The following is a 26401-nucleotide window of genomic DNA, read 5'->3' on the forward strand; positions in this document are numbered from 1 at the left end:
TTAGGGCCTTCTGCCCAGTTCAACAAAGTTCTTGTGGAGCAGGCGGCTCCCAGGGGATCTGTCCCACGTCGCGTTGCCTTCCCGGGGTCGCTGTTCGTTGCGGCTCTCAGCCGAGCAGTTCACGGGTCATCCGGGGCAGCGGTGTTCTGTGGCGGCAGGGTCCTTTCCTCGTCGTCCGCTCCGACCCTGGAGGCGGCGGTTGCGTGGTGGCGGCAAGTGGCAGTACGGTCCTCAAGTGCAGGACGTACCCAGCCAAGTGCCGGTGCAGCTGTGCGCTCACAGCTGAGCTGTCGGGCAAGGTACCGACCTAGGGGACTCTCACAGGGCGGCTGTCCGTCTTTGCAAGTGGATTGGCTGCTCGTTGCGCAGTCAACTCGAGAGCTCGGACCGGACGGGTCCTCCTTCGCTTTGCTCTCGGGCTCCCGGTGCAGTTGCGGTCACGGTGTTCGGGCCAGCGGCGGCTGGTCCTCACTTTGCTCTCGCTGTTGCTCTGGGCCCCGGTCACGGTGGTCAGGTGGATGTCATTGCCTTGGAGGAGATTCCTCCGTCGGTACTGCCACGAGGAGCAGCACACGCAGTTGCTTTCTTCAGGGTGTAGCGCCCACTGGTCCTGGGGCGCTGGTCAGGGGGCAAGTTCAGTTTCAAGCCCTTGGAGATCTTTTAGCAGAGTTCGGCATAAAGTCTTGTAAAGCAAAAGTCTTTTCGTAGTCTTTCCTTTTTCCTCTCCTTCGGCAGCAAGGCACCAGACACAGGCAAGAGACAGCACTCTTCCTTGTCCTTCCCGGTCCTTCTCGTCGGGCAGAGTTCCTTCTGTAGCCCAAACAGGATCTAATTTTCAAGGAGCAGGGCTCCTTCTTTTATATGGCATTTCTTTTGTTCTCGCAGGCCAGGGGGGCCTTTGCATAGCCACTCTCAGTCCTCGAGTACCCTGGCGGGTGTACTCCGGCTTCTGCTTTCAGTGTGAGGGGCAGGCGCATCAGACGCCCCACAGGAGGTGGAGCCAGCATTGTGCGGACAGGGGCAGCCAGAGTACCTTGTTGATGGGGCTTCGCCCTTCCTGGGCCAGGTGTCGGCTGAATCATCCGACGCTCCCCAGGAGGGTGGAGCCAGCATTGTGGTGGCAGAGCACAGCAAGATCCAGAGTCAAGAGCCACTCCTACCTCCCACTAAGGTGTAATCTGCGCATTCACCACCTGTCATCCTCCCAGCCCTGTCACTCACACGTCCCAGACAGTCAGCTACACATACCAGCAGAGGCGGGCTGAAATGGTTAGGCAAGCAAAGGCTAACTTTCTAAAAGTAGCATTTGCAAACCCAGGATACTAAAATAAACTTTACTAAAAGAAATATTTTATCATCCTGAGTTCAGGCATACTAAACATGACGCGCTACTATGCTCCTTGAGCCTGCTGGGATTATAGGGTGTAATAACTCCAGCAGCTCAGTCTGGCCTAATGGAGCAGGTAGCCTTCAATAGTGAAATACGGTTTTGGTTGTAAGTCACTACTAGGACATGCCACACACATCAGGGCTTGTCCTACCTTACACCTACAACGCACCCTGCCCGCAGGCCTACCATAGGGGTGACTAATATGTAGTCAAGGGAAGGTTCGGGGGCTGGCAAGTGGGTGCACTTGCCCAGCTAGCATGACAGTACGAGACCGCACGCGGGTTCTGCGGTCGCAGTTCCCAGACACATCTTTACGGCTGCTTCGGTGGGTGGCGCAACCCGCGCTGCAGGCCCACCAGCAGTATTGGCATCTACAAGCCCCGGCACTCCTAGTGCACTTTACTAGGGACTAACAGTAAATCCAATGAACCAATCATGGATACCAATCGCATGTATAATTTACAGTAGGGAGCACTTGCACTGCGGCATGGGTCAGCCGTGGCGCAGTGCCCTGAGTATCGGAAAACCAGCAAAACATCGGAGGCACATCAGCAAAAAGTGGAAGGGAGACTCACGCCAAGGTGCCAGGTCTAACATGTGTCCCCTCCAGCTGAAATGTGGGGGGAACTACCCTTCCCCAGGGAGTTCCACATCACTAAGGCGGAAAAATCTGGACAGACCGTCAGCGTTGGCGTGATCGGTGCCAGGGCGGTGTTCCACCGTAAAGCCCATACTCTGTAGAGAAATGGACCACCTCAACAGTTTCGGGTTCTCACCCCTCATTTGCATCAATCATCTGAGGGGCCTGTGGTCCGTCTGAACTCGGAAGTGAGACCCAAACAAGTAGGGTCTTAGCTTCTTCAGCGCCCAGACCACAGCAAATGCTTCACGCTCTATTGCACTCCACCTACTTTCCCGTGGAAGTAACCTCCTACTTATGAAGGCTACGGGTTGGTCAAAGCCCTCCTCAGTCATCTGTGAAAGAACGGCCCCTACACCATGCTCTGAAGCGTCTGTTTGCACTATGAATTCCTTGGAGAAATCAGGAGCCAGGAGCACGGGCGCCGTGCACATGGCAGTCTTCAGGGTGTCAAAAGCCTTCTGACAGGTGTCAGTCCAAATCACATTCCTGGGCTGCTTCTTCGAAGTCAGCTCTGTCAAGGGGGTCACGATCGTGCCATAGCCCTTGACAAACCTACTGTAATACCCAGTGAGCCCCAGGAAGGCTCTCACTGCAGTCTGGGTCTTGGGGGGTTCCCAAGCCAGGATGGTCTCAATTTTGGGTTGTAAGGGTGCTACCTTGCCACTCCCAACTTGGTGTCCCAAGTACACCACTGAACCCTGCCCAATCTGGCACTTGCTTGCCTTGATTGTGAGGCCTGCTCTGCGCAGAGCCATCAACACTTCCCAGAGGTGTCGCAGGTGTTCTGGCCAGGTGCCACTGAACACCGCGATGTCATCCAGGTAGGCGGCACTGAACTCGTCCAGCCCAGCCAACACCTGGTTGACCAATCTCTGAAAGGTGGCAGGGGCATTCTTCATTCCAAATGGCATAACCCGGAACTGGAAATGCCCATCTGGTGTAGAGAATGCCGACCTCTCCTTTGCCCCATCGGTCAAGGCGATCTGCCAGTACCCAGACGTCAAATCAAACGTACTGAGGAACCGAGCAGCCCCTAGCCGATCAATGAGCTCATCCGCTCTGGGGATGGGGGGCGCGTCAGTCTTCGTGACTGAATTGAGTCCTCTGTAGTCCACACAGAACCGGAGTTCGGGTGTGGCTCCCGGCGCAGCAGCCTTCGGAACCAAAACCACGGGGCTGGACCAAGGACTGCTGGAAGACTCAATCACCCCCAGGGCAAGCATCTTGGAGACCTCCTCCTTGATGCAGGCCCGGACCCTGTCAGTCACCCTGTAAGCCTTATGCTTCACAGGTAAGCTGTCTCCAGTGTCCACATCATGGACGCACCAATCTGTGACACTCGGAACCAGGGAGAACAGATCTGGAAACTGCCCCAGCAACTGGCGGCAGTCTTCCTGTTGTTTGGGGGTCAGGGTGGGTGAGAGGTTAACTCCATCCACTGACCCGTCTTTCTCACAGGCCACTAAGAGGTCAGGGAGAGGCTCCGACTCCTCCTCCATTCCGTCATCAGTGCCCAACAACATGCCCACTTCGGACCTTCGCAAGTGGGGCTTGAGGCGGTTGACATGTAGGACCCGCAAAGGGTTCCTGGGCGTCTTCATGTCCACCAAGTATGTCACGGGGCTCTTGCGCTCCACAACCTCGAATGGGCCTGTCCACTTATCCTGAAGGGCACAGGGCTCCACTGGGGCCAGGACATACACCTCTTGTCCAGGCTGAAGCTCGACCAGAGTGGCATTCTGGTCGTACCACCGCTTCATCTCTTCCTGGCTGGCTTCCAGATTTGCCTCGGCAAGTTGTCTGAAGCGCCTGGTCTTGTTTCTGAAGGCCAGCATGTAGCTATATACATTCTGGGGAGGTTTCCTGGGAGATTGCTCCCAGCCTTCCTTTACCAAACTCAGTGGTCCTCTCACGGGGTGACCGTACAGTAGCTCAAAGGGGCTGAACCCTAGGGACTTCTGGGGTACCTCGCGATATGCAAAGAGTAGGCATGGTAAGAGGACGTCCCACTTACGCCTCATCGGACCTTCTAGGCCCATGATCATGCCCTTCAGGGTTCGGTTGAATCTCTCAACCAACCCGTTACCTTGGGGATGGTAAGGCGTGGTGAACTTATACGTTACGCCACACTCTTGCCAAAGGGACTTCATATACTTGGATATGAAGTTGGTCCCCCTGTCGCTCACCACCTCTAGAGGGAATCCTACTCGTGAGAAAATTCCCATCAGTGCACGTCCCACCACGGGGGCCGTCACTGTCCTCAGAGGGATGGCTTCAGGGTACCGGGTGGCATGGTCCACCAAGACCAGGATGAACCTTTTGCCCATGGCTGTTTGGGGTCCAGAGGCCCAACAATGTCAATACCCACTCGCTGGAATGGCGTACCGACCACAGGGAAGGGTTGGAGGGGAGCCTTCTTCTTCCCTCCGGTCTTCCCACTTGCCTGGCAAGTCGGACAGGTTCTGCAATGAGCGTCTGAACTCTTATGCATTTGGGGCCAGTAAAAGTGGGTGACAAGCCTGTCATAGGTCTTGTCCATCCCCAAATGTCCTGCTAAAGGCACATCATGAGCCAGACCCAGTAGGAAGGCTCTGAACTTCTGGGGTACCACCAGCACACGGGCTGACCCAGGTTCAGCAGCCTTAGGCTCTGAATACAGGAGGTCGTTCTCCCAGTACACGTAATGTGTTTTGGCCTGAACACCATTGGCCTGGTCTGCAGCCTGCTGCCGCATACCCATGAGAGAGGGGCATTCCTTCTGCTCCTTGCAGAATTCCTCCCTGGAGGGTCCTCCTTCTTGCTGCCAATGGGTCAGCTCAGGCAGGTCCCCCAGTTCGGCGATCTGTTCCCCTGTAGGCTCCAGGGCATCCCCCTCAAGGTCTGCTTCCTCCTGGACCGTGGGAACCTCAGGGGCCGGTTTCCCGTGCCCCCTGCGCCCTCTCCCTAAGGCCGGTTCCTGGGCCTCTCCTTCAGGCCCCAGGACCTCTTGATCACCCCTACTGGCTGTCATTGACCGGGTGGTCACGCACGCCCAGTCAGGCAGACCCACCATCCGCAGGTGAGTCGTTTTCTCCACCTTTTCCCAAGGGGAGTGCTCCAAGTCATTCCCTAGCAAACAGTCAACAGGCATGGTTTTTCTTACACAGACCTGCAGAGTACCAGAGACCCCCCCCCACTCGAAGGGAACTTGAGCCATCGGACACTGACTCTCAGAATTATCAGCGTTGATAACCCTACAGTAGGCATGGGGTACAACCTGCTCTTGAGACACCAGGTGCTGCCTCGCTGCAGTCACACTGGCTCCTGTGTCTCGAAGAGCCTCAGCTTCCTTGCCATTGAAGATCACCATCTGCCCATATTTCTTAGTGTTAGAGGGCAGGTAGTTCGTAGGGATCATCTCACTGTCTCCTAGCGAGACTAGGGTCATCTGAACGGGATCTCCACCCCCCGGGACCATCACTTCTTCTCCTAAGTGAACACTAGTCACTTGACGGGCGGAGCACCAGTGGGTGCGGGTTTTCCAAACAGGCGACACTTGGGGTCACTGGACATGTGCCCAGGCTCGCCACATTTGTAACAATTGAAGGGCCCCTTTGGAACAGGTTTACCTGTCGGGCCCCATTCTGCTTTGGGGGTGGGGGAGCCTGAGAACCTTGCTGCTGGTTCCCCTGGGAACTACTTTGGGGGCCTTTTTGGAACCCTTTCTGTTTTCCCCCCTTGTCCCCCCCACTCTTCTGCTGGGGACCCTGCCCACTCTTGGCGGAGTCTCCCACGGGACCCTTGTGGACCCTGGTGCTGAGCCAGCGGTCCGCCTCCTCAGCAAGCTTCCTCGGGTTGGACAGCTTGCTATCGATCAGGTGTTGGCGTAACTCAGGAAAACAGTGATCAGACAAGTGCTCCCATGCAATTAAATCAAAGAGACCTTGAAAATCATTCACTTTGCTACCCTTCACCCAACCATCCAGTGCTCTGCAAAAATAAGTCACATACTCCACATACGTATTCCCAGGCCGCTTAGTACATCCCCTAAACTTCTGTCTATACATTTCAGGGGTAAGCCCGTACCTGCGCATTAAAGCTTCTTTCATGTGGGAATAGGATCTCTGTTTCTCAACGGGCAAATCTAGCAAGGTATCTCGCTCTTCGCTAAGGAACCTTCCCCACAACCCCGCTCCCCAATCCTTGTCAGGGACCCGGTGGGAGGACATGGCTACCTCGTATGCCCTAAACCACTGTCCTATGTCATCCCCCTTAAAGAACTCCTTAACTACGTCCTTCGGGATGTGCACTCTTGACTCTACCTGCACTGGCGATGTGCTGCCACCAGAGGGAGGACGATCCAAGTCTCTCTCCTTGAGACTTATCTCCCTCATTTTCACTTCATAATCCATTTGGTGCTTTCGCTCTTCCAGCGCCATTCTTTTTGTTTCCAACTCCAGTTGGATTTTCAATTCTGCCAGCTTTCTTTCGTGATTCCTTGTTTCCTTCCTGTCTGCCAGCTCCTCTGGCGACAGGCCTTTACCAAAGCTGTGCACGCTGTCTTGCCTTTCGAGATCCACCCGATCCATAGGTGCATTCTGCTCTTCAGTCGCATCTTGCTCCGCGAGGGCATCTTGATCCTCCGGGGCTTTTCTGGACTCTATCCAGGCTTTCAGGGCCTTGTAGAATTCTGGCTTATTCTTGCATCCAGCGTGCGGAACTTTGAGTTTCTTACAGAAAAACTTCAGCTCCGTCTTTGAGTATTTGTCCAGCTTTGCGGCGTCCCACTCCACCTCCAACACCTCAGAGGTCGTGGACTCCGCTCCATCCAGGCTCTTCGTGCCCGGCATGGTTCTCACACTCGGAATCTTCTTTCAGCGAAAAGCAAAGTCTGTGGCTAAGTAACTGGACTGAAATCACTGTGCAATGATCGGAAGCTAAGGTATAGATACCGCAAGTGTAAATTCGAAAAATCCTCACCGCTGCGTCCAATGTAGGAAGGGGGAGGCTCTAGTTGGCGCAGTGCAACACTAGCGACAAGCAGGGACTCTCTCTTCCTCGTCAGGGCTGAGGGTTACCTTCCAGACAACCTCTGCTTACCCTCTAGGTAGTGTGGCTTAAGCAGTCGTAGGCTAATCTTTGGGGCACATAGGGTTAAACACTTGCCATATTACACCGTCACAACCAACCCACCACACAATGAGACCAGACTGTATTCTGTAAAAATATATATATCTTTATATAGACTTCAAGCAGGCTTATGAATACAGTTATCAGATTTTCAAATAGCGGTTCCAAGTTACTTAGTTCAAGTTGCCACAGTTCGTTCTAGCAATAAGAGTTCTTTAGGGCCTTCTGCCCAGTTCAACAAAGTTCTTGTGGAGCAGGCGGCTCCCAGGGGATCTGTCCCACGTCGCGTTGCCTTCCCGGGGTCGCTGTTCGTTGCGGCTCTCAGCCGAGCAGTTCACGGGTCATCCGGGGCAGCGGTGTTCTGTGGCGGCAGGGTCCTTTCCTCGTCGTCCGCTATGACCCTGGAGGCGGCGGTTGCGTGGTGGCGGCAAGTGGCAGTACGGTCCTCAAGTGCAGGACGTACCCAGCCAAGTGCCGGTGCAGCTGTGCGCTCACAGCTGAGCTGTCGGGCAAGGTACCGACCTAGGGGACTCTCACAGGGCGGCTGTCCGTCTTTGCAAGTGGATTGGCTGCTCGTTGCGCAGTCAACTCGAGAGCTCGGACCGGACGGGTCCTCCTTCGCTTTGCTCTCGGGCTCCCGGTGCAGTTGCGGTCACGGTGTTCGGGCCAGCGGCGGCTGGTCCTCACTTTGCTCTCGCTGTTGCTCTGGGCCCCGGTCACGGTGGTCAGGTGGATGTCGTTGCCTTGGAGGAGATTCCTCCGTCGGTACTGCCACGAGGAGCAGCACACGCAGTTGCTTTCTTCAGGGTGTAGCGCCCACTGGTCCTGGGGCGCTGGTCAGGGGGCAAGTTCAGTTTCAAGCCCTTGGAGATCTTTTAGCAGAGTTCGGCACAAAGTCTTGTAAAGCAAAAGTCTTTTCGTAGTCTTTCCTTTTTCCTCTCCTTCGGCAGCAAGGCACCAGACACAGGCAAGAGACAGCACTCTTCCTTGTCCTTCCCGGTCCTTCTCGTCGGGCAGAGTTCCTTCTGTAGCCCAAACAGGATCTAATTTTCAAGGAGCAGGGCTCCTTCTTTTATATGGCATTTCTTTTGTTCTCGCAGGCCAGGGGGGCCTTTGCGTAGCCACTCTCAGTCCTCGAGTACCCTGGCGGGTGTACTCCGGCTTCTGCTTTCAGTGTGAGGGGCAGGCGCATCAGACGCTCCACAGGAGGTGGAGCCAGCATTGTGCGGACAGGGGCAGCCAGAGTACCATGTTGATGGGGCTTCGCCCTTCCTGGGCCAGGTGTCGGCTGAATCATCCGACGCTCCCCAGGAGGGTGGAGCCAGCATTGTGGTGGCAGAGCACAGCAAGATCCAGAGTCAAGAGCCACTCCTACCTCCCACTAAGGTGTAATCTGCGCATTCACCATCTGTCATCCTCCCAGCCCTGTCACTCACACGTCCCAGACAGTCAGCTACACATACCAGCAGAGGCGGGCTGAAATGGTTAGGCAAGCAAAGGCTAACTTTCTAAAAGTAGCATTTGCAAACCCAGGATACTAAAATAAACTTTACTAAAAGAAATATTTTATCATCCTGAGTTCAGGCATACTAAACACGACGCGCTACTATGCTCCTTGAGCTTGCTGGGATTATAGGGTGTAATAACTCCAGCAGCTCAGTCTGGCCTAATGGAGCAGGTAGCCTTCAATAGTGAAATACGGTTTTGGTTGTAAGTCACTACTAGGACATGCCACACACATCAGGGCTTGTCCTACCTTACACCTACAACGCACCCTGCCCGCAGGCCTACCATAGGGGTGACTAATATGTAGTCAAGGGAAGGTTCGGGGGCTGGCAAGTGGGTGCACTTGCCCAGCTAGCGTGACAGTACGAGACCGCACGCGGGTTCTGCGGTCGCAGTTCCAAGACACATCTTTACGGCTGCTTCGGTGGGTGGCGCAACCCGCGCTGCAGGCCCACCAGCAGTATTGGCATCTACAAGCCCCGGCACTCCTAGTGCACTTTACTAGGGACTAACAGTAAATCCAATGAACCAATCATGGATACCAATCGCATGTATAATTTACAGTAGGGAGCACTTGCACTGCGGCACGGGTCAGCCGTGGCACAGTGCCCTGAGTATTGGAAAACCAGCAAAACATCGGAGGCACATCAGCAAAAAGTGGAAGGGAGACTCACGCCAAGGTGCCAGGTCTAACAGGATCCAATATTGATAACGGAGGGATAACCTTCTAGACTTCCCCCCTACATATAGTTCTGGAATTTCCTTCTTCCCTGCCCTGGTGTCAGGATGTCTTAAAAGGCTAGTGTGAAGTTCTTTTTTTGTGTGCTGAGGCAACTCCTTTTGAGGTAGAAGTGTGGTAAGTGACAGCTCAGCTCCTACCATCATGTGAGGAGGGCCCATTCCGCCACCCAAAACCCAGTCCCCTTTGTGATACTGTGTGGGAGATATTTACAATGGCTATCTGCCAACTCCACCCAGAGACCCAGGAAACAGGCCGCAGGCACCACATGGTTAGGACAAGAAAATACTAAGTTTCTAAAAGTGGCATTTTCAGATCTGTGACTTAAATTCAACTGTACCATTAAAGCGGTTTTTAAATTACAATTCTTTGGCACCAAACATGACCTGTTCCTATACAAAAGATTTCACTTATTAAATGTAGTAAGGTAACCCTACGTTATTCTATTGGAAAGTTAAGCCTTGGAGTTGTGAAAAATGAATTCATAGGTTTTCGCTAATAGGACATATAAAACTTAAAAGTGCATGTCCAACTTTTTAAATACAGTGCACCCTGCTCTATCGGCTGTTTAAACCTATCCTGGGGGTGACCTATATGTATTAAAATGTAATGTTATGGCTTAGTTTATTTTGGCAGGTCGAAATGGCAGTTTGAACTACACACATGCTGCAATGTCTGGCCTTTGACATGTTTGAAAAGGCTACTTAAGTGGGTGGCACAATAAGTGCTGCAGGAGCACTAGTAGCATTTAATTTACATGCCCTGGATACATGGTGTACCACTTTACTAGGGACTTTAAGTAAGTTAAATGTGCCAATTGGATCTAAACCAATTTCACAATGTTTAAAGGAGTAAGCACAAGTACTTTAACACTGGTTAGCAGTGGTAAAGTGCAGAGCCCTAAAAGTACACAAAAATGGATTCGGAAAACAGGAGGGGTAAAGCCAAAATAGGTGAGGGTGACCGTGCAGAGGTAGACAAGTCCAACCACTATGATCACATTAGTGAAACATCTCAGAACCATAATGCGTTGCCAAGAGTAAGAAAATGCTCAGGAGCTACACAAATGGTAAAATGCTCTATGCAAATTATGGTAATATAACACAACACAATGTAAATAAACAAGGGCCCCCTGCTTAACTGTATGAGTTCCTTTAGGCAGGGATCAAAATATAAATGCAAAGACCTAAGGCAACTTCTTTGACAATAAAGAACTGACAATAATTCATAATAAACTGAAGGAACAGAATCTAAGAAAGTACAAAATATATTTTAATGAAGTAGTACAATAAATATGAAATGTAAATCAATCCACACGATTACACCAATCCTATCAACATTTGTCTATAGCAGCCTCATATACTTTCCTCAACTGCGGTGCAAGTATGGGTGCCTAGGCCTTGTAGAACTCTGTCAGTATGCCATCTAGTCCCGGTGTCTTACCGTTTGACAACGAAAATATGCTCTCCTTAACTTCCTCTCGGAGAATAGGGTAGCCCAGAGTTGCCGAGTGTGATCCCTGGTTAGAGTAGGCACAGAGGCAAGAATTATCGAGTCCGCTGACCCTGATCCACAACCCTGCTGCGTCGGGAATTGAACCCTGGTCCCGGGCCGTCCTCTGCTTCCGGGTCTGCCGCCTCTAAACAGTGAGCCACACCACTCCAAAACAAGAAACAATCTCAAGATAGACAAGTGGAGAATGGAAGGGCTACATAGGGGCCGATTAGGATCGGGGACCGACCTGCATCCGTCCGCGACCCCCGAGGTGGACGGAACGTCCGTTTGGGCTGCCGCGTTCCCTCCAGTGCAATTAGGATGTGATTTAACAACAATGCAATTAGGATGTGATGTGATTTAACATTGCGGCGGGTGCTGCTTGAAGCAGCACCCGCCGCAAGGTTAAATATGCATGCTTCGCATTTGCATGCACAAAGCGGCAGGCACTGCGCGGTGCCTGCCGCTTTGTGCATGCAAATGCAGGGGGGTACCATAGGTACCCTCCATGCGCACCCCTCACCCCCGTCACCCTGGGGGCCCGCAACGGGCCCCTAAAGAAAACACTGTATGCCTTTCCACGGCGGAGAAGCCGCCGCGGAAAGGCATTCGTTCTGCCCCATCCTAATATGGCTGGCGGTGTCTGTTAGACACCGCCTCCATATTAGAGCTTTTCCGCCACGGTCGTAAGGCGACCTCGGCGGAAAAGCGGTGGACGGTCTTCCTGACCCCCAGCCATCCTAATCTGGCAGGGGGGTCTTTGAAGGCGCCGCAGCGGTTTTTCTGCATCCTCCTGGCCGGCGGACACTTCCACCGGCCTGGAGGATGAGGAAAAACCGCAATCCTAATGACCCCCTTAGTCAGGGAAAATCATTATATTTACTGGTTCCCTTCTGAAGCAGAACACATTTCCTACCGAAAATGCACAAAGGAGGGAACCCCAACATGATCTGTAACTGCATGCATTGGTCCACTAACAACAAAAATGAGTCCGGAATAAAAAACATTTTTTAAACTAAGTCTGAAACCTTGGAGAAAGTGTCCTGCCTGCATAGGTGTAGCTCAAGCCTGCAGTCATGGAAAAAAAATGAAACCGTCCTCATGTCACCTATGGTCGTGCAATGATTAGTGGATACACCCAGTAAGTACATTATTTGTGATTCACAGTTTCAAATTTGTGTGTTCAATGAACACAATTAGTCATTAAAGTGTGCAAAAGCATAACCATGATTACCAGTACAATCCCTCTCTTTTGAGAGTGTATCTGCTCTCCCAAATAGCTAACGCATTGTTAGAAAGCAGAAAGCAGTGGTCTCATCCTGAACTCTCTGAGAGCATGGTGGAGCGCACACTGGCTGTGCAGGGCATATGAAGGTGCCCTTCGGCTGGCTATGGGATGGAGAGAGGAGCTGCACGGCTGATGCCCCCGAGGAGGACTTCAAAATCCCTGCATAGAGTATGGATTCCCTGCTGCAAGTCTAGCTGACATGTTCCTGACCGCATTTCTCTATACGAGGAAGGAGACATCCTCTCTCTACTCCTCTAGGTGCCTATCATGTTTCCTGTGTGTGTGACTGTTTAATGCCATTGATTACAGTATTCTCTCACTGCATTTAACTTCAACAACCAACCTATTGCACATCTGCTCTAAAATTAGACTAATATGTTGTTTATGGAAGCAAACCCCTCATGCTACCTGGTATTAATGAACCTGTCAAGTACCAATATCTTCCATTCCAACATGTGATCCTATTGGCAGTTATTTGCATCAGTCTAAACACCCCTTCTTTACTTGCGAGTTCAGGTGTGAAACTAGCAAATGAGTTTTATGGAGAATCAAATACCAAGCACGTTGGTCAATGTACAGGTGTAATAAGCAAGGCAGTGGTTGTCCATCAGTAGGGTGCAACTTGTCTTGAGAAACTTCAAATGAAGGTACTCTGAAGGACAATATAAGGGTTATCAATCTGGCATTGCCCTTCCGCCTGACTTGGCCGCACAACACTCTCTGACACTTTTTCATAAGGAGCTAAAAACTTGGCTTTTCCGTGAGGCTTATTCCTAAAGCCATGTTCCCGGTACTCTGAGACGTATGACTCTAATTTCGGCTTTGATGTCCTTGGGCTAAGTTGGGCGTTATAAATTGTTTTTCATTCATTCATTCATTCATTCATTCATTCATCTTCAGTGGAGTTCAAGACATGTAACAAATCTTTGTGCCTGTTCGTTCCCATTAAAAGTGATCAATGTCTCTTGCAGGAATACCAGTCTTGTAACACCAACCCCTGCCAGGAGTTGAAAAAGACGACACCTTGGACACCATGGACACCGGTCAATATCTCCGACAACGGGGGTCACTATGAACAGCGCTTTCGGTACACCTGCAAGGCTCGCATGCCAGACCCCGATCTCCTGGAGGTTGGGCGACAGCGGATAGAGATGCGCTACTGCTCCAGCGATGGAACCAGTGGGTGTTCCACAGACGGTAAGAGAATATAGCAGGTACAGAGCACATTTACACTCAGGATCATTTGTAATCCATTTATTACGACCAATGAAGTGAACTCCTGAGCACATATATGCATGCCACTTCCCATAAGGAGTTCAAGACTACCTTAAAAAAATGTACCAACCACCAGCGTGAATGAACTCAAGGCTTTCGCTCCGAAAATACCATCTGCTTACATACATTCGTAGTTACAAGCTGTCTATTCTACTTTGACCAAGTTAATCTTACAGTTTTGTTCGAAGAATTGTCATTCCCTGTCCGACTCTATGTATGACTTTGTTTCTGTTTGCTTGTATTTGGAGCCCTCATGCCCGCTAGAAACAACTACAATGGAATACATTATCTGAAATAAATCAGAATTTTCAGGTATTATTTTGAGGTGGACGGGGGTCTAAGCCTAGAAAAACAAACATCTTTGTGAGCGTGTCCAAAGCGAAGATGTGCGGTTAAAATGCGCAGTGTCGCTGCGCAGGCATTCTTTTAAGTTGTCAGTGCAGAAGCAACATCTCCACGGGTATCGGCCTTTCCATCTCACAGCATGTCCTTGCCCTCATGCCTATGCAACGCCTTATTCAACATCCCGCACGCAGCTACTAAGGGAAGATGCGCATCGAGGCAGCAGAAGCGGTGTCTGTGTAATGCCAAAGCAGCAGAGGCAGCGCGCGCCTCAGCAATCAGTAGTTACTGGCGCGTTCAGGTTTTGTTGTTCCTTTAGTAAATGTATTCTCTTTTAAAAGCATGTGGAGACATTTAAACAATGTGCAGTTTGGAGCGACCACTGTGCACCTCACACCTGCTTCATAGCTTAGTGGTAAACAGTGAAATTAAAATTAAATACTCCCCGTAAACGCTTTGACTCATGAATCTGTACTTCTCAAAATTCGAACTTTCTTAATTTTTAATGTATTTGTGTCCCATAAATGTCCTTATTGACGCACTTTTTTATGCATCCTCTGGCCGGGCCCACCAGTAGACCGTGAATAAACAATGCTATGGGCTAGTAGTTCACGCAGATTCTGTCTGCGCGCCAAATGCTGACGCAGCCTCCCTTCCGACGGCCTCGTGCTCTTTACAGCAGCGCCAGGCATCGAATGTCTGACCGCCACAAACACGCTCTTCTCCTTGGCTCACCCTCCTGTCCCCCTAACGCTTTCTGCCAGGTGCGTGCACAGAAAGTATATTTCCTTACATCATGCTTGTTGGCACTGCTTTTGGAGCACAGCATGTGGCAAAATAGCAGTTTAAGGCATGTTATAGGTGTTGCCAATCACTGCAAGGGTGTCAACTGACAAGAAATAAAAAACGTTCACAAAGCAATAAAATAGCACAGATTTGAAATTGTTTTGTGGTAGCTTGTTTTGTGATTTTGTGCTCTGGAGTGGTGGTAAATTGTTGTGTTATGGTTATGGCTTTGGTACGTTTTATAGTGTCTTTTTTGTTTGTGCATTGTTCTACTGTTGTAAATGTGTGCTTTGTGTACTTTATCGTGCGTTGTTTTTGTGTATTTTTTGTGTTGCTGTGTTCTGTTGTGTCGTTATTCTGTTGTTTAAGTGAGTTACTCTATTATTTTGTCATATTCCATTGTGTTTGGTTTTCTGCTGCACTGTACTGTTGTATTTTATGTTATGATTTTTGGGCTCAATCAATCAATCATTTGTAAAGCGCACTACATACCTGCGAGGGTCTCAAGGTGCTGGGGGGTGGGGGTGGGGCTACTGATCGAACAGCCAGGTCTTGAGTATCCTCCTGAAGGTCAGCAGGTCTTGGGTCTGTTGTAGGCTCAGTGGGAGGGTGTTCCATGTCTTGGCGGCGAGGTGGGAGAAGGATCTCCCACCAGTGGCTGTTCTTCGGATGCGCGGGACGGTGGCGAGTGAGAGGTCGGCGGAGCGTAGCTGGCGGTTGGGGATGTAGAAGGAGAGCCGTCTGTTGAGGTAGGCTGGGCCGGTCTTGTGGAGTGCCTTGTGTGCGTGGGTGAGGAGCTTGAAGGATATCCTGTTGTTGACCGGGAGCCAGTGCAGGTTTCTCAGGTGGGGTAATGTGGCGTGGTACGTCGAGGATCAGTCGTGCCGAGGTGTTTTGGATGCGTTGTAGTCGTTTGATGAGCTTGGTCGTGGCTCCCGCTTAGAGGTCGTTTCTGTAGTTGAGTCTGCTACTGACGAGGGCCTGGGTGACTGTCTTTCTTGTATCTGTCGGGATCCATCTGTAGATCTCGCAGAGCATGCGGAAGGTGTTGACTTGCGTGGCCATTGAGAGCGTTGAGTCGAGGATGATTACCAGGTTGCGTGTGTGGTCGGTGGGTGTCGGGGCTGCTCCCAGTGCCGTCAGCCACCAGGAGTCGTCCCAGGCTGACTGGTTGGAGCCGAGGATGAGGTCCTCCGCCTTGTCCGAGTTCAGCTTCAGATGGCTGGTCTTCATCCAGTCGGCGACGGCCTTCATTCCTTCGTGGAGGTTGTCTTTGGCGGTGATGGGGTCCTTTGTGAGAGAGAGGATCAGCTGAGTGTCGTTGGCATAGATTATGTTGAGGTCGTGCTACGTGTGCGAGCGGGGCCATGTAATTGTTGAACAGCGTCGGGCTGAAGGGAGGATCCCTGGGGTACTGTGTTGTGGTGGAATGCTGTTTTTTGGGGTTATTGTGTTGGATTTTGTTGTGGTGGTGAGGAATTGTATTGATTTTTATGATGTTATTTTTTTTGGTGTTCCATTATTGCATCGTATTGCTATGCAGAATTGTGGTTGTTGCTGCTTTGTTATTTGTGCAGCTATGCCTTTATTTTATTTTTATTTCTCTCATGTTAGTGTGTTGTGCTTTGTAGTTTCTTAAGAGTCATCAACAAATTTCACTTCATTTTCAGCCAAACACAGCACATTCCTTTACAATTTCCGCACCAAACATCCATTTTCAACTGTCTAAGGTGGTAAAATATTGCTGCTACAACTCTTAAACTATTTAATACACCAGTCAGCCTAACGCTGCGGCAGAAACCATGCCTTAAATTATCACTGTATATGTTCGCTTTATCTGATCCGCTCTTCCTCTCTCGCTCAGCCTGTAGCTCGGGATAGCTTTCCAATGTAAAAGCAGTGTTTTCAATGTGAATGTGTCAGTCATTTGCAATCATCTCTCATATCCACGCGCTCGCCTATCTCTGGTCGTGAGAGGCCTGTGGTAGCAGATATGACAGGATATAATTTACGCTTTTAACTCTGCAGAAGCTCCGGGCCACGTACAAGATTGACAAAGGAAAAGTGGGATATTGTGTAGATGGAAAGTGAGAGCAGAATAATGTGCAGAGGTTAACGGAGTTGCTCAAGATCACATGTGTTTGGAATGAAGATGATGCGATGGAAGAAGGGTCTTCAGGTTCGCTGCTGTGTGAGCTCAAACCTCTGGTGCACTTACAGGATGCTTTCCGAGGCAGCCTTAGAAATGGAAAAATGCCATAAGCTGAAAGCTAATACTATACTGTTGAAGTGCAGATGTCAAGAGACATGTACGGTTCTCTGTTATCCTTTCCATTTACTCAGCCAGTCCGAAATTTGCAGTTGCTGTAACATTATGGCTTTTTAGGAATGGCTAAGGCGAGCTATAACTATCGGGTACCAAAGGTAATGAAATATACTTAAAATGAGCACACCAACTGATTTAGAAAACAACATACATTTTGTGACTGTGTGACAGTATTTCACTAAAATTTGATAGAGTTTCAATTGCTTCTGTCCCTGAAGGAGTGCTTAATTATGGTGTGTTGTATGCAATTGGAAACACACTTGGAAGCACTGTGTATTTTAGAGAAATGACTTCAGAAGGGGACACAGCAGTGAGGCAGGAGAAAACCACATAACTCGTTGCTCTTTGTGTAAGAGGACAGCATGTGATACCAAAGAACCTACAAAAGCCCTTTTTAGGTCTTGCTAGTGAATGCAGTGCAGCTGCTTCACTAACGAGCCTCTATTGCTGCCGCTTTCTGTCCCGAAGGGAGACATAAGGTGGCACGAGCGGACAGGAGATGTGCACGCGTACGGATAAGAGATGTGCACTCCATACGCATGCACATCTTCTGTCTCCGGAGGATGGCAGCGCGCGCATCGCACGCTTTCAGTTTCCCTCCCCTTTATTAGCTCTTGTTACTCTCTGCTGTGCCTGTGGATGTAGGCAGTATGCGGTCGAAAAAAGAGATGGGGAGCAGAGGTGTGAGCGCCACTGAGGTCGGGGTAGTGAGCAGTGGTAAATTGGCCTTTTTCAAAAGTGAAGATATTGTCCACAAGCTGGTCCCTCGGAAGGCTGATACAGCTGGGGCACGGTACCTTATCAACCCTGTCGAGTTTACCTAGTCATTTCACGTCTGCTGCCGATAAACGGTCTGCCTGTGTCTGCCTCAAATTAGAATCTTTCCTTCGCCACTCTACCAAATTGTGCGGTCTTGGGCTAATCACGTACTCTCTTGTTTCTTCATTACGCAATCTGCCAGTATTTAAGTCCTTGGAAAGCATATTGGATTTTACTTTATGACGTACCTGTCGAGTTTCCGCCTCAGCCCCAGAGTGGAAGAGGGCAGCGTGGCTGATGTGACTAGGGGTTCCTACCTGCCTGGTGTGGGCTGGTTAATATTATTCTGGCCAATGCCTCCTCCTTTATTGATGCCAGCCCCATTGCCCTAAAACTACGCCTTCATGAGTCTCCAATCTGATTTTTTAAATGTACTTATCCATCTTGCATTGTTAAAAAGAAAATGAAGACATTTTGTGTTTTTTTGGTGTGCGCACCTGGAGTGACATATGCATCTGTATGTGTGATGAGGCAAGTGTGCGCCCAGCAGCAGTCATGTCATTGCACCTTTTTTTTTTCCTTTTGACCTATGCTGTACAATATCGCCAAAAGGCTTTTGTAAAACCAGTAAGTAGCAAAGGTGAGTCCTATAGGCTTTGTCAGGATTAGGTGAGCCTAAAACTCTTGTGCCTGTCCAGCTCTTTATAGCCACCACATCTTTTTGGGTTAGTTTCTTTTGACCCACCAAAACTTAGTATAATGTCTTTATTTTTAATACTTGTTTAAATTTGGATTGAGATTTACATATACCACGTTTGCTTCCTATGATGGTGCTCAAAACCAACATAGAGATTTCGGAGGCAGGCCCTTGATCCGCCTTGGAATTCTTGCTGTGTGCTAGTGTATTGCATTTTGACAACAGCTGCCAGGGAACATTTTAGAGCTGAGCTGGATATTACCGGCGTGGCCATTTTAGCGAGGCAATTCCTAAGTAAACAAGCATTTGCAATGCAACAGGTTTTGCATTTACGCGAGTTTGAGCTATTGGCATTCTAAATGACAATGCCTTTTATTTATGTTTTGTTTTTTTCAACTTAAATAAAACGCATTGTCATTTACAATGCCAATAGCTTAAACTCGCGTACATAAGAGACCTATTTCATTGCAAATGCTTGTTCCATCTAGTTGAAGGCTCCTGCTTCAGTTTTCATTGTGAGTCTGGGCGCAATACTCCAAAATAGCAGCCTTTTCTTCTAAGACTTGGTTGTTTCTGAAAAGCCTGCATAGTTAGAACTGTCAACATCACATGTCAGACATCAGTGTGAATGATGTATGGACACTACAACAGTTTGGATCATGCCAGCTGTAAAGGGTGGGAGAGGCAGTCTGACCAAATGCCCCCTTAATTCTTTGCCTCACTGATTATATTTGAAATAGGTTATTGTGTGCAATAAAGCTTTGTGGTTCTTCTCCATTTAGAATGTAGGTGGTCCACTCGGGTGTGCTAATAATGCAAACCTTCATGATACATGCCCAGTGATGGCATTAATCATGAATATACCAGCCCTGCTGAGAATTGATGGTAATGTGCCATTAAAAGAAAAACATGTTGGACAAGTAGGGAAAACCTGTAATCTCAACAGGAGCCTGGGTGCTTACCGATCACAGTGAAAATACTGCTCTGAAGGAAACTATTTTTTTTGTCAATAACAATCAATTGCATTTATCGAGAATAATTGATTATATCAAAGAAAAATTAACACATCCAATGTAGGGTTAGATAGGTTATAAAAAATAACATTTATTACACAATCAGAATTAGTCATGATGTTCTAATGTAGTATTGAGGAGGGACCCACAATCACATAAGCACACATTGTGGTTTATTGTCAGATGTGATGGAAAGGCTCTCTATGTGGAGTCCAGTAATGCTCGATATGTTTGTGTGCTTATCCGTTCAGTAGTTTATTAAAAAATTAAGGTTACAAACTTGTATATTATATCACTCATGAGATGGTCAGTGACATCACTGATTACATCTCAAATTACATCACTGATGACATCATCCAGTGAGTGCAAGCGTTTTCTAAGAGTTTATGAGTTTTAAAGATATATACTAACTTACTACAAAAGTTAGATTAGTATAAGAGGCGCACTACTAATGAGTCATACTACTTCTAACAAATATTATGTGAGTGGCTGTGTGAGTGTGTACCCATGTGGGAGTGGGTGTGTGAATGGCTATACAGGTGTGCATGTGGGTGACTGTATGGGTGTGTGAGTAAATGTATGAGTGAATGACTGTCTGTATGAGTGGGTGTGTTAGTGAGTAGGCGTGGGAGGGACTGTATGGGTAGGGGAGTGCATGTGATAGACACTGAATGGGTGAATGAGTATGTGTGAGTGGCTGTATTGGTGAATGAGTGGTTGTGTGAGTGGCTCTATGAGTGAGTGAGTGTGCAAGTGGTTGTATTGCTGAGTGAGTGGCTATTTGAGTGGGTGTGTGGGTAAGTGAGTGGGTATGTAAGTGAATGTATTGTACATTCAGTGTCTGTGTGAGTAGCTGTATGGGTTAGTGCGTGGGTGTATGAGTGGTTGTATGGATGTGTGAATGAGTATATAAGGGGTTTTATTGATGTATGAATGGGTATGTGAGTGGTTATGTGGGTATGTGAGTAGGTGTAAGAGAGGTTGTATAGGGGTGTGAGTGGATTGTGAGTGGCTCTGTGGATGATGTCATCAGTGATCTTAGCGGTGATTCCATTTGAGATGTCATCAGTGATGTCACTGATAATGTCATGGGTGATGTAATATGTTAGGCCAGAAGCAGTGTATTGCAGGGGCATTAGTGATAGTTAGCGCAGGTAACTATAACTGCTGAATTTCACTGGTTTTGTACGAGAGAAATGTGAGCCTAAGTATACCAGCCCTTTTCCAGTGAATTTTTTAAATTCTATTTCCTAACAAAAACGTCCCTGTAACCATTGTTTTTTAAAGTGAATGTCTATGTTTTCTAAATTATATTCCCTAACTGTAACTGGTAACATTTGAGAGTAAGTGTGTGAGTGAGTGCATAAGTATCTCAGTGGGTCTGTGAGTGGGTCTGAGAGTGTCTGAGTGGGTCTGTTAGTGGGTGTGAGAGTGAGTCTGGGAGTGGCTGCATAAGTATATCACTGGGTGTGTGAGTTGATTCATGAGTGCCTGAGTGGGTCCATGAGTGTCCAAGTAGGTTTGCGAGTGCCTCCATGAGATTGTGAGTCAGTCTGTTAGTGGGTGCATGAGTGGGTCTGTGAGTATGGGTGCTGAGTCTTTCAGTGGGTCTGTAAGTGGGTGTCTGAGGGTCTGAATGGGTCTGTGAATGGCTGAGAGTGAGTCGTTCTGTGAGTGGGTGTATAAGTGACTGAGTGGGTGTGTGAGTGTCTGAGTGCCTCTGTGAGTGTGTGCATGAGTGTCTGAGTGGGTCTATGAGTGTGTGTGAAAGTGTCTGAGTAGGTCTGTGAGTGTGTGCGCAAGAGTGGGTCTCTGAGTGGATGTCTGAGTGGGTCTGTGAATGGGTATATCAGTGTCTGAGTGGGTCTGTCTGTTGGTGTGTGAGTGGATGTCCAAGTATCTGCGTGGGTTCATCTGTAGCTATGTGAGTGAGTGGGCCACAAAGGTACTGCACCTGCAGCTCAATCACAGTTTTGCACAAATATCTACCCAAGTGGAGTACTTTCTACTGGTTTATGACTAAGTGCTATCTCTATGAGTAAATGTCCAGTACATATTCTACACTACAGATGCATAAAGGAACACGAGGAAATGCCACCAGTGACCCTGTGTGCATTTTGGAAACGTGATTGTTCCTGATGCTTCTTTATCCAGAAATATGTGATAACATCCATCCTCCTGTAGAGAGGACAGCGAAACTACATAGAGGTAAATCTCCACCACACAAGGCTCTTTCTTCTTAACTATATAAAGCAAGTGCTTCTTTGTTTGGTGTAGACGTCCTCATATTCCTCGGCGTGAAGAACGCCTTACCAGAATCGGGAGGAAACATGATTGGGGGGGGGGGGGGGGGGGGGGTGATTGTTAAGCTGTCTGTCATCCTGGAAAAAGGAAGGAAGACCCTTGCATACTACTAAGGTGGGCGGGCCAAACAGAAAAGCTTTCAAGTGATTTGTGCATTTGAATACTTGTAGCAGTTTAAAGACAGAAGCATAGACTAGGCTCTCACCAGATAAGGACAAGAAAGGATCCACTTGTCACAGTCACTACAGTCTGCCTCCAATAGCTCAACGATGCATTCACCTCCAGGAAGCATTTCAGGTCGACTTTCAATATGGAATTGCAGAGTAAACACACTTGCATTGCCTTTGCCAACCCAGGAGTTAGAATAAATTGTCCTTTACAGAAGTAGAGCTTCAGCGGGGGCACCTGCTATGTTTATATTCGTAAATGTGTCCTGTTTAGGTTTAGTTTGTGTGAAATGAGCATCAACGCCACAGCAGTCGCTGCAGGATCCTGAACCTGGATTGAGAGGCCATAGAAGTTGCAAAACCCTAAAAAGAGCCGAACGAGTGGGGACATCATATGTGCCAGATCTCTTGTCCTGAATAGGGTAATCGACAATTCTTTTAGGGAGACTTCTGAGTTTCTCTGAAAAAGCTGAATGGGATACGTGGGCCATTAGAGAATCATCAGATTGGTAGATGTTCCTGCTCAATATCTTCAGGTTTGCTCTTAATAGTGAGGGGACAGAATGAGTAGAGTTGTCTAGTGCAGAGCCTTCGGTCCTTATAGCAGTTGTATTAATTCCACATGGTGACCTGGGACTAGGAGTAGCATTATCTAGCTGGCTTCTGAGGAGCGTTGAGAGATGGCAAACTTGGGCACTGGCGTTGCAACCCTGATCATATTGAGCAACAATAATTCATGTAATTTGTGCCTTGGTGAATTAAGGAGATCTGCAAAACATGTATTTGCCTTGGGTAAAAAGTGCTGAGGGTAGCGCAGTAGTGGGTACCAATTTAAGACCTTCACAATCTCATCACACCTACATGTGCATCAGAATAAGTGTCTATTACAAGAATAATCCCTCCTCACTATCAGTTGTTTATCATCAGAAACCTTACCACCTAGCAATCTGTCAAGGCGCCGCGTTCTAAACTGCTTTTTCAGCCGCAGAACAAATGAAACGTTTATGTCCTTTTTACTTGTCCATTATTAGTTCGTTTCACTGACATTAATTCTACATATAAGTGACTTGGTTGTAAACATTTCTTCTGATTAGCTTGTTTTTAGCTGGCTCCGATGTACAATTTGTTCAGCAGCAGGTCAAGGTTAATTTTAAAGAGCTGGAACTCGTGAGCAATCAAAGTTTTGAAATTTGCTGAAAGAATGCTTTATCTTGTGGCTGCTGTTGGTTTCCCCCGGTTTTCTCTTTTTTCCACTAACATCATCAATTCAATTGCTCTCTTTTTCTGTTATATCAATTTTGTGTGAATTTACCTAACTGAAAGTCCCATAATTTATTATTTTATTTGCGCTATATTTTAGCATGATATGTGTTCTTGCATCAGTTTTTGGCGCAAGGACAATTTTATAGAAAATCATTGCGAACAACAGCAGGTTGCGTTCTGTTGTACCAGTGCGTTTGGGGTCAGTTATTACTGTGAATGGTGCATACTTAAATAAAGTGACTTAATGGTGTCATTTCTGGAATTCCATGTAACAAGTACAAAACGAAATTCACAAAATCACGCTAACTGTGCCAGAGTAATTACAATTTTACTCAGTCCTATTCTTAACTGGGTTTGATTGATTTTACCTATGCATTTACTGGCAGTCACACTTGCTAAGAAAAGCATTGGATTCTGCTACAAGCTGGCGATGATGCTGTTAAAGAGAAGATTCTCGGCTAAGCTAAACCTTTTCTTCCAAGCTAGATAGTCCCGCAGCTGATAAATGTGGATCAAAAGGGCTTCATCCCAAGGCGGTTCATCTAGGAACAAACTTTGCAGCTAATAAGTAGCATAGCTTTAGCATTGGTGTGGTCGGAAAACTTGGCAGTGGCTGCATTTCAAGTTTCTCTGCTATTCTTGGAGAAGGATAGAAATGGCAGCTTTACAAATTAAACTCTGACCATAAGACGTTTCTGCAGTCAAATATGACTTTTTCTGCCATAAGTCAGTATCACTGTGTGCTTAAGGGCAACATGTTTACCAAAGATTTGGACCACTCCGAACCTCACTTGAAAGGCTTTGAATCACTCCCCATATGTGTCACTCTATATCATAGGTCTTCAAACTATGGGGCGCGTCCCCCTAGGGCAGAGGTCTTCAATCTGTGGGGCGCGACCCCCAGGGGGGCCGTGGAGTCCTGGGAAGGGGGTCGCAGATTCTGCAGAGATTCTGCAGAGTGCAGTTCCTGGCATTGTGCTGATCGAGAGAGCACCCAGCGAAGGCCTAATTCACACCGAGGTGTGAAAAACATCAATGCCTCATTAAGAAGTAAAAGGTCTTTTAAAGACCTGTCAAGTATTCGGGTGTGGCTGTGTGTGTCCCTGAAGCTGTTTCAGCTGGGCTCACATACACAAGCTGGGGGGAGGGGGGGGGGGCTGGGGGAGCAGGCTGTAGTGTAGCCCTTTGAGTAAAATGGATGTTGCGCGCCCGGGTCCCGTGACACACGTCCCCCGCCCCCAGCAGGGAGACACAGAGATGCCCGCCCATGATCTGGAAAGAAGAAGGAAGAAGACACAGAGAGATACTGATCACCCCCCCCCCCAATGAGAGAGGCACAGAAAAGGTGGGTGGATGAATGATGGGTGGATGGATGGATGTAAGGCTGAAGGATGGATGGATGTGTGAAAAGGTGGATGATGAAAGGGTGGATGGATGAAAGGGTGGATGGATGGATGAAAGGGTGGATGAGTGGATGAAAGGGTGGATGAGTGGATGATAGGGTGGATGAGTGGATGAAAGGGTGGATGGATGGAAGGATGAAAGGGTGGATGGATGGAAGGATGAAAGGGTAGATGGATGGAAGGATGAAAGGGTAGATGGATGAAGGATGTATGGATGGATAAAAGGTTGCATGGATGAATGATGGATAGATGTGTAAAAAGATGGGTGGATGAATGATGGGTGAATGGATGGATGAAAGGGTGGACGGATGAATGATGGATGTATGGATCGAAGGATGAAAGGGTGGATGGATGAAGGATAGGTTGGTGAAGGATAGATGTATGGATGGAAGGATGAAAGGGTGGACGGATGAAGGATGGATGGATGAAAGGGTGGATGGATGTATGGATGGATAAAAGGTTGCATGGATGAATGATGAATGATGCATGGATGGATGTATGAAAGGTGGGGGGATGAACGATGGGTGGATGGATGGATGGCTGGATGAAAGGGTGGGTGGATTGATGTATGGATGAAAGGATGGATGAACGATGTATGTATGGATGGGAGGATGAAAGGGTGGATGGATGAAGAATGGATGTATGGATGGGAGGATGAAAGGTTGGATGGATGAAGGATGGATGTATGGATGGGAGGATGAAAGGGTGGATGGATGTATGAATGGATAAAAGGTTGCATGGATGGATGTGTGAAAAGGTGGGTGGATGAATGATGGGTGGGTGGATGGAAGGGTGGATGGGTGATGGATGTATGGATGGAAGGATGAAAGGGTGGATGGATGGAAGGATGAAAGGGTGGATGGATGGATGTGTGAAAGTGTGGGTGGATGAATGATGGATGGATGTGATGAGGTCTAACAGGCGCATTTATGGTTGTCAAAAGTTGGTGATGAGGAGTACCAGTTTCTAGAAACGTTTGTCGGAAGGGGGTCCTTACGCCTAAAAAGGTTTTACAAAGGGGTCTCAGCATCAAAAAGTTTGAAGACCTCTGCCCTAGGGGGACGCAGCATCCCCACCACTTCATCTTCCATTTTTGCCTCCAGGAGCCAGTCGTGTGTCTCAACCATAGTCAGAGTGGAGATGCAGGGGCGCTAGGAGGTGAAAAAAACAACAAAGCCTCATTCACACGTGAAGGGTCTTTTAAAGACCTGTGAAGTACTCGGGTGCGGCTGGCAGCTCAAAAACTGTCTGTATGTGTGTGCCCTGGAAGCAGTCTCAGCCTGGGCTGACACACAAGACGGCGGTGGTGGGGGACACTAGGGGGGCTGAGGGGCCTTCGCAACTGCAACTTGTCAAGAGTATGCCTTTGCTCTGATTATCTCTTATCTCTGATCCACACTTTGGGGACCCTCCTGCACCCAGAGGGTGTGTCCATACTGAGACACTTTGCAAGTCCAAACCGGTCAGACAAGAGGTCCTGTATTTTTTTGAGGCATTTGACATGGCTGCCGCCACCGATTCAGATACTGTCAGTTCTAACATGATTATAAAATCCTTGTCCATAACATATCTCACTGTTGTGTACTGCCTCACGTACCCATGCTCTTCAGCCATGTTTGTGTGGAGGTAAGTGACAAGGGGGTACTAAGGATTATCAGTGTTCAGCAATGCAATCAGACCCCATGGCCCTAGCTGCTGTTGAAACTTGCAGAGAGGGCAGAGATTGAAATGGGACAGCTCACGGGGGAGACTGCCCACTGGAGCTCTCCTCCATCCATGTGACGTCTAAAACAAGAAGCGTGGCTTTCTGCTGCAACTTGTGCTGAGGCATAGCACCTGTTACAGCATTACTGCAGCAAACCACAGTGGCACCCACACTGGCTCCACATCAAAGTGG

At 48.5% G+C, this 26401-nt stretch overlaps 1 protein-coding gene across 1 annotated transcript in view; it reads left to right on the top strand.

Annotated features, from left to right (window-relative positions):
• Window positions 1–26401, top strand: part of SEMA5A (semaphorin 5A) — a 1998383-nt gene that overhangs the window by 1804543 nt on the left and 167439 nt on the right. Inside the window, exon 17 of the mRNA XM_086965275.1 lies at window positions 13141–13366. Within this exon, the coding sequence (XP_086821401.1) occupies window positions 13141–13366 (226 nt within the window). The remainder of the gene's footprint in view (window positions 1–13140; window positions 13367–26401) is intronic.

The sequence above is a fragment of the Lissotriton vulgaris genome, chromosome 4_1 (genome assembly GCF_964263255.1).
Source record: "Lissotriton vulgaris chromosome 4_1, aLisVul1.2, whole genome shotgun sequence".
NCBI lineage: Eukaryota > Metazoa > Chordata > Amphibia > Caudata > Salamandridae > Lissotriton > Lissotriton vulgaris.